Raw genomic sequence first — 15,470 nt, 5'->3', positions numbered from 1 at the left:
ATGAAATTCGGAGGAGAACTTTCTGACAAGTTGTTAATTTATGTTTGATCAAATTATATGTACTTATCCCCGAAGATCGGGCGGGATATAGAGAGTTCAAATTTTACACCGAAATAGGCAGAAAATTTTCTTTAAATTGTGTTAAAGAAGAACCAGCTTATGATTAGACGTATTACACAAGCATCATCAACTTTTATTCAAGCTAGAAGAAAAGGGGTGTCCTTGGGTACACTGCTGTCCTTGAGAAAGAGGAGAGAAATACATCAGTTTACAATTGGATAATAGCCAAGTGGCGCATATGGTTAGATTGTCAGCTCTTGGGTCGCGAAGTAAAGAGTTTTTCTTTACATCTCAGTAATCATGATTATAGGTGCCGAGTAAGGATCAAAATTTGCAGCCCTCCATCGGCAATTTGAGGCGTCTCTGCATGAGTGAAAAATTCTCAATTTTTCATTCTTATTCTCTCTCTCTCTCTCTCTCTCTCTCTCTCTCTCTCTCTCTCTCTCTCTCTCTCTCTCTCTCTCTCTCTATATATATATATATATATATATATATAGAAAATAAGAATCTGAAAAATAATATCCTAAGGAAGTTCAAAGGAAGACTACAGTTTGTCATTGTCATTCGTGGGCATCTTAACATAGTGCACACTCATATTAATATTTTTTGTTTAAATCATACAATCGGGTTATATTGAGACAAGAAAAAGGATGAGCGTGTGATATACTAGAACATGTATTACTAGATTACTAGTAAATTTACATCTTCATACAATGTTCAGTGGTTCAATGCTATTTTTATGCGCCCGGATCGATAGATATTGTTTTTGTCCTGTCTGTCTGTTTGTTTGTTTGGTTGGTTTTTGTTTTGTTTGTTTGTTTGTCTCGAACTTTAACCTTCACCATAACTTTTGAACCATGAAAGATAGAGACTTCATATTTGGTATACATACTCTACTAATCAAGCTCTTGCAAATAACATCAAGGTAAATTATCTTTTGACTTTGACTGTGACCTATATGCTAAAAATAGCATTTTGACCCCTCACTATAACTATTGAACCATGAGAGATTGAGATTTCATTTTTGGTACACATACTCTACTAATCAACCTTTTTCAAATGACACTAAGGTCAATGACCTTGTGACCCTGACTGTGACCTTAATGCTAAAAATAGCTTTTCCAAAATTTGTTGCCACCGGAAGCAATAGTGATTCACAAACACATCTTGTTTTTTCTAACAATTAACGTTTATGAAGAAATCCTTTTTAAAGGTATTTTTCTTAGGTATGATTCATTGTTAATTTTTCCAGTTGATCTTTTCTGTCTTCGGACAGATACTTTTTGTTGACAAGCATTTATAAACTGATAAATCATTGTTTTTTAGATATAATAATTCTCTATTTATAATGAAATGAATTCCTCTGATGTTGTGTATTAAATTTGCATTTTTTAAACAATTTCATATTTTCTAGACCAAACATGTTATCGAAGTATTGACTCAGACCAAAAAGCCACAAAAATTATCCCTCCTCCTTTCAGCATTGAAGTCAAGACCTTCGATGGAAATGGATCTCTTGGTAATTATTTCCGATACAAATGCTTTTCTTAATTATATACATGAACCAGTTTTCGAGCAGTGGGTAAATAAAATGTTTAGTTAACATTTTTGTTACAATTGCCTTTCGTTGATCTCTTATATCTTCTATTGGAATAACGGCTGCATTTCCATTAGATCTTCTCAACAGCTACATGAACTGGTTGATTACTTTGGCAAAGAAAAGGACAGAGAAAATATGAATATTATAATATAAAAAATCATAATCAGATAAATGAAATAGTTTATGCTTTTTAAAGCAATATTTTCTTTGAATGGCCTTTCACATTAATATCAATGAGACCTTCATGTAAAATTGAGAAGTGAATGCGATCACGGAATTTAACTCGGAATTCTTGAAGGCAATGGTAAGTTATGATGCGGTTTTAAAGTAGTGATTTCATGTTTTCTCGATTTATTAATTTTTAAGTGGTAAAATACAAGTGAATGCGTGTCGTGCGAATAACGGTACCTTCGTATTCTTTAGATATTTTTTTTTATTTTATCCCGAATCACGTAGTAACGGGTATGTTAACATTTAAATCAAGTCAGAGTTCCCAGCAATTTCTCAAGTTACAAGCTGACGCGAAATTATAACATGATCTATGGTAAATATTATGAAGTATAGCTAAAAATGATGAAGAACTACGCAGAACCCAGAATTCACATCGTTTAAGAAAATGCTCATACGTAGAAAATTCTCTTGCGTATCAAATCCATTGAGATATATAAACTGAGTAAGCAGGTGATGAAGGTATATTGCTGCATAAGTAAGGTAAGTTGATGATAGAAAAGTTAAAATTATCACATTTATCATAGAGCTTGGTTGGATTACCATCCACGTATTTTGCATGTCCAAATTGGAAAACATGTGTAACGGTTTCTACGTTATGACAAAATATTACACAACTTATGTTTTAGATTACTGAGTGGATATTTCACGAAGTATTTGTTCGAGTACTACACTTAAATGTGATGAGAAATAATGAATCTCAGGATCCATGAATTTCATGAAGTTTTTGATATCCCTCAGTAAGAAATCAAATGTTTAGATCCTTTGTTGTCATAGTCTTCATCTCGTCCTACTTTTTTGAGGTAAGTTTTCTTTTCTTTGATTTGTATTTATGAATGTAAAGGAAAGAATGCATACAGTACCCGCATCGTTATTCTTTACAAATCTATCGTATCCTATCGTTCGTGTATCCTATCGTATCGTGCGTGTATCCTATCGTATCGTGTTTTCCGTTTATCGTGTTTTGCGTTTTCTATCGTGTTTTCCGTTTATCGTGTGTTCAGTTTATCTTGTAGATCGTTTATCAGGTTCTATCGTGTATCGTGTTTTGTGTTTATCCTGTATATTCGGAAACCCTTGCTTTTTATCTTTACAACAGGAAGAAACTACCGAGGTATTCCGAGTTTCTTTTTCGTTTTGTTAACTCAAATAAGATTATTTTAACCATGAAAAAGAAAAGAAAGTTTTATCCCTTAGTTTTTCATCATTAAAAGAAATATTAAAGCGTGGAAGGAAAAGAATACATATATAAATAATATAATTAATAAATTAAACAATTAATAATTCATTGAATTAAGAAAATAATCATATCATAGTCAAGCAGAGAATAAAAATTAATTTTTGAAAATGAAATTATCGATTCCCTGGTTGTTGTTTTTTTTTTTTAATTCATCGAATTATATGATTTTTTTTCGTCAAAATTAAATATTAATCAAATTTTCTTTAAATAGTCATAGTCACTAGAGGATGATTTTCGGTAAGTCACGGAGTATACGCAACACCCCTTTCCCCGAAAAAATTATAATAATAATTAGCAGAGAATTTATTTTTTAAATGCAATATTCATTTTGTCCCGATCAATCGTCTGGTACTACTAGTAATGTGTTTTCGTCTCTTATCTGCATGTATGCACAATTATTTAAAATCTTGATTTTCAACATCCCGATCTGCGAATATGCCGTATATGAGATTACCGGGTAAGTCTAAAATAATTTTCAGGGTTTAATAATTCATTTGCATAAAAAAAGTACACACAAAGTTTAATAGCAATGATTTATAATTATTTAGTCGGAAAAATCGCATTTCATCCTTTTAATATTTGTTTATAGATTTTTGTGTTTTGTATTGTAAAGAAAAAAAGAGTATTTTATTATTCAATGTTCGTTAATTAATACGAGGTTTTAAGTATCTGATATGTAAATGTTTACATGAACATACATGTAAGTGAGAGCTTAGCGTAAACGTACATGCACATGTGCAGTTGTAGCAGATTCATATTCTGTTGACAAAGTTTACATGTATTAATGCAAAGCGCCATTATATGTTAACAATTATTTAGATTTCTACTCAGGAAATTAATTTTCTTGAACTATATAGTTCTTTAAAGCCGATATCTTTGGACCTTTCTTTCGGCCGGTCTTCTACATCTATTTTTTCCCTAAAATTTTAATATTTAATTGCGACTTTTGGATACACCGCAGATTGTAAGCTTTAGACATTAAATACAAATAACTAATTTATTGCGTAAATTTCTTCCTTGAAATAATTTAGTACTTGTAGATAAATTTATTAGGTACAAATGTATATTTTTTCATAAACAATAAATCTATTCATAGAGTTTCATAAATTTATAATAGTACCCATGAGAAACGGCACATAATTATGTAAGGGATTTTTGTGCAACAATTACATGTATGTTAAAATATCCATAATTAAAGGAGTCATAGTTCAACCTTAAAGTGAGAATTTCAACATTTACAAAAATATTCGTAAATCCACACCCTTGAGTAGAAATTTAAAAAAAATTACAGTTTCCATTTCATAATAATCCATTTAATCATTGTCAAAAATATATACACATATACAACTTTTGTAAAATTACCAGTGATATCAATTTTTTTTATTATAATAATTAAATGTACTTTATAATTTAGAAAGAAGCTTTGCAAGTATTTAAATTAAAATATTGCAGTAACTAAACAAAATAATCATTTCGTCTTGTCAGAAATCGTTCCGCATTTTGAAACAATCCTATCAGGTTTTGCGTTTATCCTATCGTGAAGATTGTTTATCAGGTCAATCGTGTTTTGCGTTTATCGTGTTTTGCGTGTATCGTGTTTTGCGTTTATCGTGGTTTGCGTTTATCCTATCGTGCATGTATCCTGTCCTATCGTGCGTGTATACTATCGTATCGTGCGTGTATCCTATCGTATCGTGTATCCTGTAAAGAATAACGATGCGGGTACTGTACAAAATAATAATTAATTTCATATATGCACTTCTTTCAGGAAATTGAAGCAAGACGCAAATCTACCGATTTGTCCTTCAAAAATTGGTTTTTCGTTTTTAAGCAAGATGTCCTTACTTAAGAAGATATATATTACAATTTAAGCGCGATTTCTTTTTAGTGAGTTTCAATTAAGTGATCTCAACACCTTTGCTAATAATACCAAAATTAAATCCTCGCTACAAATTCTGTTAATATCAATGTTTTAATGTCTTTATTTGATTCGTTTTGATGGCTTATACAATAAATGCAAAAAGAAAATCCATCCATATTAATTTTTGTGACATATCATACACAGGGTCTATTGGTTGCCAATTTAAGTTTACAAGAAACAGTAAAAGAAGTACATTCCTGTCCTAAAACGAAAAAGGAGTGGCTGAAAGCATCTATCGAGAAAAATTGTTCTGCCTTACATAGTTCACAAGATGTGAAATATGAATATCTCTGCGTTATAAACGAATGGGGTAATAGTACGATTGAAGTTTGCACAGTCAACAGAAATATATTATGTAAGTATAAAATAATATGTCATTTTCGAATGTATTCTTTTACATGTATTTCATTTGATTTCTTTAGTTATATTTTGTATTTTTCTTTTAGTCGGGAAATGTGCGGAGTATAACTATGGGGCAAAGCGTATTCAAAGCAGTAACATGAAGCTGTGTTCAAACTTTGGTCCTCCTTGTCCCGTTGTATATAACTCGTCAGATTCATACATGTGTATGTAGTACGTATTAAGCGGCATTTGCTTGACATTCATACGCTTTGCCTTGCTCCGCAAACTTTGGATAGGGCAAAATTGTTTGATATTCTAGAATCACTGTATAATTAAAGTAAAAATTGTAAATTTTACTATAGTAGTTTTAGAATGTCCACCAAAACCTGAATATTTATGTTTTTTTTGTTCATAGATCAAGGATGTTATGATTTTTTAAAGTCCAAAGATAAACAAAGCACATCAAATCTTAATTCAAACTTTTCCAATTCTGAAATATCAGAGGAGGATTTTGAAATAATGATTATTGTCTTGTAAGTATTATTTTAAGCTTAACCTTGTACTCAATAAATGAATTTGTTCATTATGTTAGATTTTGTTAAAAACTAACGTTGCTTAAAGTTTTTTTTCTGCTTTTTTGTTACCCCAAATGCAAGTCTTAAGTTTGGGAGTTTGAAGGAAGAGTTATCTTTGTTTATAAATGTAAACTTATTAACTCTTCACAGATGTTAAAAGTGCCGTTTATTTACAGCTAACCATGATTATTTGGTCGACCACATCTCCATCCCCCACCCCCAAAAACTTCTTATGAATGAAAAGTGAAATTTTAAAAATAATACTGGGTTTTGTAAATGTTATGTAAATCATCTTTGGCCAGTTCCTCATTAAAGCAAATCACATTGCAAAATGTAATAGCAAGATTTCCAGTCACACAATTTGCTATTTTTAGAAGTTAATGATTAAAAACACAATTTAAAAAATGTATAATGCTTAGAATGATTTTTTTCCGTCCAATTCAATCTTTTGATAACAAATTAAAATTTAAAAAATAAATCTACAATTCTACTAAATAATTTCAGAATTTCTGCAGTCATCACACTAAGTGTTTTTGTATCGATCATAATATGGAAGCGTTACAGTAAATGGAAAAATCATAATACAGGTAAGAAACTAATTAATTTTTCTGTATTTTTGTAAAAATATAGTCTACGACCAATTATCATTACTTTACTTTTTTCGATACTGTTTAATGTTCATTAAATCATATGATTGTATGTCATTATAGGTTTCATTTAAAGGTATGTCACTTAAGGGCTTCTAAATTAATACCTGACTCGACACTCAGGGCCATTGAGCTGTGAGGGATCTTTATCATGTCAAGGCCTTTTGTGAAACGGGGTCTCGGTCCATTAGGTCTCTTTCAATTTTCACTTCACATTTCTGAGCGTCGACGGTGGAACAATCGCCTACTTTTGATTTTATATATATGCAAAGTATTTTAAAAGTGAATATATAACGAACAGTGATCTATCTAAAAAAAATATTTATAAAGAAATACAAATTTGTGATGTCATAAGAAAGGAAAATCAGGAATTTTGAGATGTGTCGCCATATCCCTACAAGAGGTGAACATTCCCAGTTGAATAACCAATATTTAAGTAAAGAATAGTACCTATATTCTCTATATTGAAATGGGAAAAAAACAGTTAACACAAATGTTATTAGTATTTCCGAAAAGTAATGAAGGTCATTTAATTTTAAGTATTATACAAAAAAAAAAAAAAAAACATCTGTACCCAAATGTTTCTGATATTCTGCTCTTCCCATGAACTCTTGGCATAGGGTGTTGTCTAAAGAACATATTGTTTTTGTCAGGTGCTTTTGCATCTTTCCAGGTATGCACTATTTTGTCATCGATAGAAATATTTTAGTGTATCTAGCTTAGATAATTACATTTTTAAAGAATGATTAACAAGACAGTTTTTTGAGTTATCATGGTAATGTTTAGTTGTTATTTAAAGTGCAAGACTACACCTTCTTAAAGATCTTTTCTTAATCAAATATACTGCACATTGCTTAAGATATTGGATGACACTATTCCAATAAGAGAATGCTACGGATCGTTGTTAACTTGCGTTTTTCATTCCCAGCGAAATATATCTCTAACGCAGATATCGTCATTTACAAAAAAGTACTGCTTATTGGTCGAAGTATGTCGATCGACTCCATTCACGACCTGAGAAAAACGAACTTTTTAAAGCACAATATTTACATTTCCAATGTCTTTGTCCAAGACAAATTACAAATTGTAAATGTACTTTTATTCCCCATGAATGCATTGGCGCGGTCGACCCCCCCCCCCAAAAAAAAAACACATGCAGGGTGGGACAAACAGCTAGACAGAAGCAGGGATTTTAGCACCTGGATTGGAGGAATCAAATCATGTTAATATAAGGAATAACTGTCAGATTTTTCAATTTCATGACAATGATCAATTGGCCTGCGTGATAATTTTATGCAAAAACGCCATCGGCGTTTACGCAAATTATCACGCGAGCCAATCGATTGATCACATTATGAAATCAAAAATAAGTCAATCATTCCTTAATTATGCCAAGGATTAATGAGGAGAGAAGCGTATCAGAAACCCCTAGCTAGCAAAGATGATAACAAGATTATTTTCTGAATTTTCAATAGCTGAAAGTACATGACTGTACGTCACATGATAATCCTCCATTTTGTTATGACGTGAAAGCGCCTCAAAGGAATTTAATATCGCACGACACGTATAGTTCGGTTGCACCAAATTTACGTATTAGGTGACGTCATGATATCACAAGCATGTTTAACCCATGGTTACGTAATGAAAGCCAATTCAGTTCAATTAGGACTGTGTGAGATCATCCTATTCTGAGTGATTATATAATATACTATAATGGATTTCAGATAACGGTCGAATGACTCATTGCAAGTGATACATGTAATAACCGAGGGCACGGAAAGTGGAAGCGACACTATGAATCGCTGTGTCTGAGGTCAATAACTTGCCTTGAGTCTTTTATAACCACATATATAAACCTACATTGAAGTTCATGATCGTATACAATTGACCGACAAAGAGTTGTATGAATTCGTTTCGGATTTATGCATGTACACTGATTAAGTGTTACTTATCATAATGTCGCAACTTCCAAATAACATGGTGTCACAGATAAAAAGGCATAGTAATACGATAATTATTTCAAGATTTGTTTTTATTACAATCACGATGCGGGTGAAGTATTTATATACATGTAGTTAAAACATTAAAATTTGTATTTTCGTAACATAAAGAACAATTATTAGCAGTGTTAATGACTTTTTCGCCAAGAATAAAATATTGCCATCTACTTTACTTTAACTTTAAACATATTTTATTAAATAATTCAATAAGGATATGGCAACAGGCAAGGCCTATGTACACCCTCTCCTTGTATAAAAGGTCAAGATACAATAGTAAGTAATAATACATGAACATGATAATCAATAAGATTGTAATGAAAAATTAAGATTCACAATCAAGTATTATTTATCAATATTATATTTCAAAAAAGATGACAACCCCCTAACTGTACACATATTAGTTACATACTGTTGTTTACATTTTACTTAACAGTACGTAAATAATATTGCCCTCTGTGCCACATCGAGTGGTATAATATAATCAACGTTTCTCTCAATGCAGTCGATAATTTCATATTAATAAATATTTGACTGAGTAACCTTTAATAATAGGCACAATTGATATATCCATGAAAAATTTGTATTTTCTTCTCAACAGACAACACATCTGCTACGACGGAGGAGGAGAGCAGACAGAGTTTTGTATCCAAGAGCTCAGGAAACGACGACATCTCGAATGGAAAAACTACTAATTGTTTACACTTTTTGTGAGGAAAATAAACAAAAAATGGTGGGTTTTCCCCCCAAAAAAGGATTCTAGGAAATGACACAAATATTTTTTCCTGGTTGAAAAAAAATAATGCATAAATGCATTAAATGTATAAGACCTTTACAAAGATACACAGCGGGTTCCAGTAAATGTTCAGCCAAGTCTCTTTCTTTACTCCTCATAAAGATATTTACTTTTGACAATTTGAAATCACAATACCTTACCAAAATCAACAGCTTAAGAACTTTCCAGTTATCAACTTTATACAAAACCATTCCCTGCAAATGTTTACTTTTAAACTACGGAGTTTTAATTTCTCAGTTGGTTCGATGTGCAAGAGCATGCTTCATATATGTACAATTTGTAAAGCGAGGTAGATTATAGACAAACGGGTTGAAGAAACGAGGATATTAGTTGTCTCGCTTAAAGTCATCATTTCGCTAGTTCTAAGGCCGATACAATGACCTTGTCAGCAAACGCAATCTATCATTGAGTCAAATGGTGTCCGATTTTTTCATAAGAATTGTTGGCACATTATTTACACACTGAATTGACGATGGATTTTCCATTATTTCACGATTGTTGTAGGGGGGAGGCAGATCTGGAAGGGTTTAAGGGGAATGGGACGAAACACGGGTCATAGGAAGCGATGGTATATATAATGATATTAGAAAAGCTATAAAGTTTCTCTATATTTCGAAGGGAAATAAAATTAATCGTCTCAAACAAAATATAAATTTATGATCTTATCCTTAGAATGTAGACCTAAAACTCAAAAGAGGTCTTGTTTAAAAGAATAAAAATGACATTGAAAAAGCTCAAATGCTTTGTATTTGAAGTGAAACTGACGCGTCTTTCTGATTTGATATATGAGATAAGGAACATTATTTAAGCTTAGAAATCAATTAAACAATACAAAATTTGGAGCAGAGCAAACACGGACCTCTTTAACATCGGAATTGGGTTCAGGTACGTACCATGATGGAATAAGCAATCTCTGCTAAAACCGCCGTATGCTCATTTTAATGATCAGGAAATAACTGAAAAATTCGTCGATAATCAAGTGTATGAATAATGGTCTTAGAATTAGTATTTAAAAAAGCAAGTCAACATTTGACGTAATGATAGAGTCGTGTGCAGACACGGTCATTGTGTCGACCATAGAACTTACGAAATGTTAATTGTAAGCTAGATTGTTTTAATTCTTTGTTTCATCAATTTGTTTGTCAATATCCTACTTCCTTTTAAGGAAGTGAACGTAGAAATAGAGCAACAAGGATGTTTCACATAATCAGAAACAAAAGTTAAATGAGTTTAAGGCAGCCAACCTATAGACTACATTTTAAGTTCTAATATACATATATGTGAAATTTGTACTAGAGTAGGAAGTATATCAGCAAATAGATAACTTATTCCATTAATTACAAGTAATTTTTTTTGTTACATAACAATACCTATGTTCTATTATATATATATCCCTGTTATTCATTACTTAATTTGTAAATCTAAGTGTGTACCAGACACCAGGGGATATCAAAATTGAATTAGAATCATTATACGTCAAAAACATTTCTGATTCGAATTATCTAAGTGTTTGTGTGTGTTTTTATTTATATTCAAATCCCCATGAACAAAGAGTTTTTACTCAAACCACGAAATTTTGAACCCACGAAAATATGTGATTTTACAGTACATGTACAATAAAAGTGTTAGTAATAAAATGCGTTAATTTGTTTCTTCCTTTACTATTTTCCTATATTACCTTGATCATTTTGTAAAAATTATTTAAATAAGATATATATATATATATATATATATATATATATATATATATATATATATATATATATATATATTTGTGCCATGCGGATTGTGGGTTATTTTGCGTTTTTTTCACCCACGTTGTGGGTACCTTGGATGGGTTATGGGTCATTATATATTGACCCACAAAACATGTGCCTAAAATTTTGTTTATGACAATAAAATAGTAACTATATTCATATTTTACAAAAAAAAAAATTTTGACCCATAATTACACAATCGAAAAATGACCCACAATGCAATTTTATATATACGAAATCTTACCGCTGAGTGGATTGGCAGGATTTGCGCGTGACCCACAATATTTTATATACTTTCACATGAGAATTGTAGGGATAAGGGAAAATGGCTAGATTTTATAGCCTAATTGCAGAAAATTATTGTTAAATTTAACTTTTTTTTTACTTACATGTATATATGAGCTTTTGTTTTTAATGTACTACATTGTATAAATCTACACAAAAAAGGCTAATTTATTTTAAACTTTTTATCGTACGATAGTTGTGTTCTTCCTAAAGTTTGTATATCTAAATATAAATTCTTATAAAAATGTGAAAGAAAGCTCCAATTACTAATTTTTTGAAAGAAAAAAACGACTAAAATGTTGCTATAAAGATCGCGCATTAAGAAGTGAATCGCGATGTTCCAATAATTAAAAATATATGTTAGGTTGAAATCTCAGAAACTTTAGCTTTATTCAGAAAAAAAATATCACACATTAAGATTTAAGGGAAGTGTAATCAAATCAACAATTATTGAACATTTTATAGATGGTATAAAAGTAAATACTCAATATCCGACAGTGTTTTATATTATTCAATGTAAGTATTGACCCAGAATAATGTATAGTTGCCTGTATTTGGATCCCGCAATTTCTATATCTTTAGGGAGGTCAACATTACCGCTACATTGCGAAAAATTTCAATTCATTTATGCTACATTTCTTTGAAATTAAATTCCGGGTGATCAATACCGCTATATTTTATCAATAAGACTATTGCCGATTAAAACTCATTACCGATACAGATCGAATCAGTCAGAAATGGAACAGAATTATACTTGGTCGCTTCTGTACATTGATCCCGCAACATTATATATATTTATAATACAAATTTTTTCTGGGGGGGGGGTATACACATTTAATACAGTGTATCATAAGATTTTTCAATCTTATAAAACTGTATTTAGAGCAATGCTCTATTTCCTAATACAAGTCTTAACTTACCTATCACTTTCAACCAATGAAATGTAATGACACTAGGGGTCATCCTATTTTTATCATTACTATAAAAGCACATGGTAAATAATAATGACCGACTTTACAAGTAAAGACATCGAAAAACTCGTGATTTTATGGGAAGAAGAAGAGGACTTGTGGAATATATCAAGCAGTGCTTAGTCCGATGATAGACACTGCTATCAGAGCCTCATTCATTTTTTTTTACAGAAAGAATTATAGCGGGGGAAAACACTTTGGAATACGTAGTTTATTTACAATCTTATAAGATATGTATTAGCATGAGTACAAGAACGTTTTATAATACAAAAGTATTATAATACTTGTATTATACTACAAATCTCATCTTGTATACCGGCCTTAAAAATACATCATTTATGACAGAAAATGTCTCTTACAAAATAAAAGTTGGATTAAGTAATTTATGCTTGCCCTTACGTGTAAAGAGTAAAAACACATTCTGCTGCATCTGAACAAATCTGACCAAATATTTGTTTTATAAGACATAAACACATCGCTTTTGATCATGCACAAATATTAAATTAACCAGTCTTCTTTGTTTATGCTTAGACAGATATACGTTGCTTAAATTTTAGTCAATGGGGCTTGGTTCCAGGTCTCTCCTTTTTTATATTGTTTGATTAAATTTACTAATTATATTGCAAATCTTAAATCACTGAAATCCATAGTTTTTTTTTAAAAATCATATTTCCAGAAAAAATCTTGAATACCAGGGAGTGTCCGTAATACACATAGGCGTTGCAGTGGAGCTAGAGGATTCTTATCCCCCTAAACCCCAGCCCACGTCTGAAAAGATAAACAGAAAAAAGGGATTGAGAATTGTGGCTTACATTATTTGGTTTAACCCCCCCCCCAACCAATTTTAATTTGCTTCCGACGCCAAGATCCTAATGATTTTATTCACTGTATACACTTTCCCTACCGGAGTCGGTCAGATTTAATCTCCGAAATGATTGGATTATTCTCGTCCATTACCTGCCTATTGTCAAAATATAAGCAAAAATATCCTATGTGACGCAGTGGTTAGAACGTCTGCTCTTCAGTAGCGAAGTAAAGGGTTGATGATTATGTCAATATCAGGAAAAATTTAGACTTTCTAGTATATTGACGAAATAAACTGGAATCTATTTCGTCTTTAGAAGGTCTTCAATTTTTTCTTTAGACGCAATAACGGCCCCACAGTTGATTGGTTTTTCTATTTTTATTGTTTATTTGATTTCTTGGGGGGGGGGGGGTGACAGTAAACAAAAAATCCATCTGAGAAACATTTTGACAAGCTAAAAAAATTCTTTCTCAAACCAGAACAACTTATTAGTAGGGGAGGAGCTCCTTTCATTTTATTAAACTTCATAAATATGTTTCATCCTACCAACATTCTAGATTCTGCATGTAACTTTTTAACAGGGGTCTACGTTCTACGGTTGACGTTTTTAACCTTTCTTTTTATAAATAAAAATATACCCTGTACTGTTAACATTATAGTATAGGGGATATTTTAATTTATTTATGTTAAAAACGTCAAGCTCCTGTGATTTACAATACTTTATACTAACAACCCAACAACCAAATGTGTATATAAAGAGAAGTGGTCGAATAAATCCCTATATGACAATCTTATAAAAAGAAATATTAAATTAACCAGATGTTAATTAAAATACTGCATGTAAACGACGTCCCAGAGTGGGAATATCCCCCTCTCTCCTTCTCCAAATCGTCTTAGTATAATATGAAATTAAATGATGCATCGAATGTATAAAAAAAATCTCAGAACCGTAATAAAGAATAGTTAAATTCTTTTAAATCAGCAAGGTCGCTATATTTTATGTATATATATCATTTAGGACCCTTTCTACACCAGTGCAAAATACTTTTAAGATAGGACTTTCCTGTAAATAACACAGTTTAAATCAACCTCGTTTCATAGATATCAGAGATTTTAAAAACAATAACCAATTTATTTCCGACTCGGAATTAAATATCACACACAGTTTAAAGTCAATTTAACCACAGAAACGTCGGTATATTTAGGTTCAAAATCGATGAAAATTTTTCATTTAACATAAATAACACATATCAAGTAAATCTACACCTAATCTACACCGAATTTTCTTTTTTTTTAAGCTCAGATACGCTATGTATGGCTTTATCAAAAGTACATGTAATCATAGCCTATCCTACCTATATTTCGGTGATTGATATCATTTTCCGTTTTTGTAAAGATTTATAATCAAAGATTGTCTCTTAACAATATGATTTTCAAAATACTTAGAGGAAAGGAAGATAATTTTTTAAACAAACAGGGTGCTACGCTTCAAAGGAGGATTTCAACGTGAATACAACATAAGCAATAAAATTAATGCAAGACGCAGATCAGGGAAATGTTGTTTTACAAGCCTATTAAACATACACCTGTCAAAATGATTTTTCTGTCCTAATTTTGAGGGTTTTTTTCTAACTTTTTTCCTTTTACTGGCACCGGGACCCAATCATGAGATTATGATTGTACGTTGTGCTACACATCCAAGGAGTTCATTTTAGCTATCCCTGGATTTAAACAAAGTGGTATACTTAATGACTTCCTGATAGTGAAAGGAAAATAGGTAAATAAACGCCAACCATTCCTCAGGTATACCTATGGACCATGATAATATAGTCTGTCCAACCGTACCAACTTGATTATTACTTTTAGCATTACATATCAAAATCCATTTTACATTACGAGGGTTGTCCCGTAAAATCGTGGACAAAGCGTTTTTCTCGAAAAGTAATGGGCGCACTTAGCTGCAATTTTCAGTAAATGTTTATTCATCATATTTAAGAGCATCATTATGTTTGTGATAATATATAGACAAAAATACAGATTTTATTATTCTTGAATGTGCACAGGGTACGGTCCTACGGCGCACGGTAAAAATAACAAGGTTATATCAGAGTATACACAAGAATTAATTCGTAATAAAAGTTTTCAATACATAAAATTCGGATGAAAAGTTATCCTAATTCGATTCCTTAATCAATTTTGTCGTCTTTATAAAAATTTCAAGGCATTTGGTGGATTTTTGGCAGTTT

The 15,470-nt window shown here is 31.2% G+C and overlaps 1 protein-coding gene across 2 annotated transcripts; it reads left to right on the top strand.

Annotated features, from left to right (window-relative positions):
• Positions 1-2,521: 2,521 nt before the first annotated feature.
• Positions 2,522-10,682, top strand: LOC134278314 (uncharacterized). Of its 2 annotated transcripts, none has more exons than XR_009994413.1 (6): positions 2,522-2,691; positions 5,194-5,404; positions 5,496-5,622; positions 5,807-5,924; positions 6,471-6,553; positions 9,212-10,682. XR_009994413.1 is itself a non-coding variant. In XM_062760626.1 (6 exons), exons 1-6 carry the CDS (start codon positions 2,641-2,643, stop codon positions 9,322-9,324), a joined length of 696 nt encoding a protein of 231 aa, XP_062616610.1. In that variant the 5' UTR covers positions 2,522-2,640; the 3' UTR covers positions 9,325-10,682. The 2 variants fall into 2 exon arrangements, 1 of the variants encoding a protein (XP_062616610.1); XM_062760626.1 differs by having other exon boundaries at positions 5,496-5,615.
• The last annotated feature ends 4,788 nt before the right edge of the window (positions 10,683-15,470 follow it).

This window comes from Saccostrea cucullata, unplaced genomic scaffold (assembly GCF_032062105.1).
Source record: "Saccostrea cucullata isolate Sc308-1 unplaced genomic scaffold, CSIRO_AGI_Scuc_v1 ctg6482, whole genome shotgun sequence".
Lineage (NCBI taxonomy): Eukaryota > Metazoa > Mollusca > Bivalvia > Ostreida > Ostreidae > Saccostrea > Saccostrea cuccullata.
The sequence above is the reverse complement of the archived record's forward strand: the minus strand, read 5'-3'. Positions and strand labels throughout refer to the sequence as shown.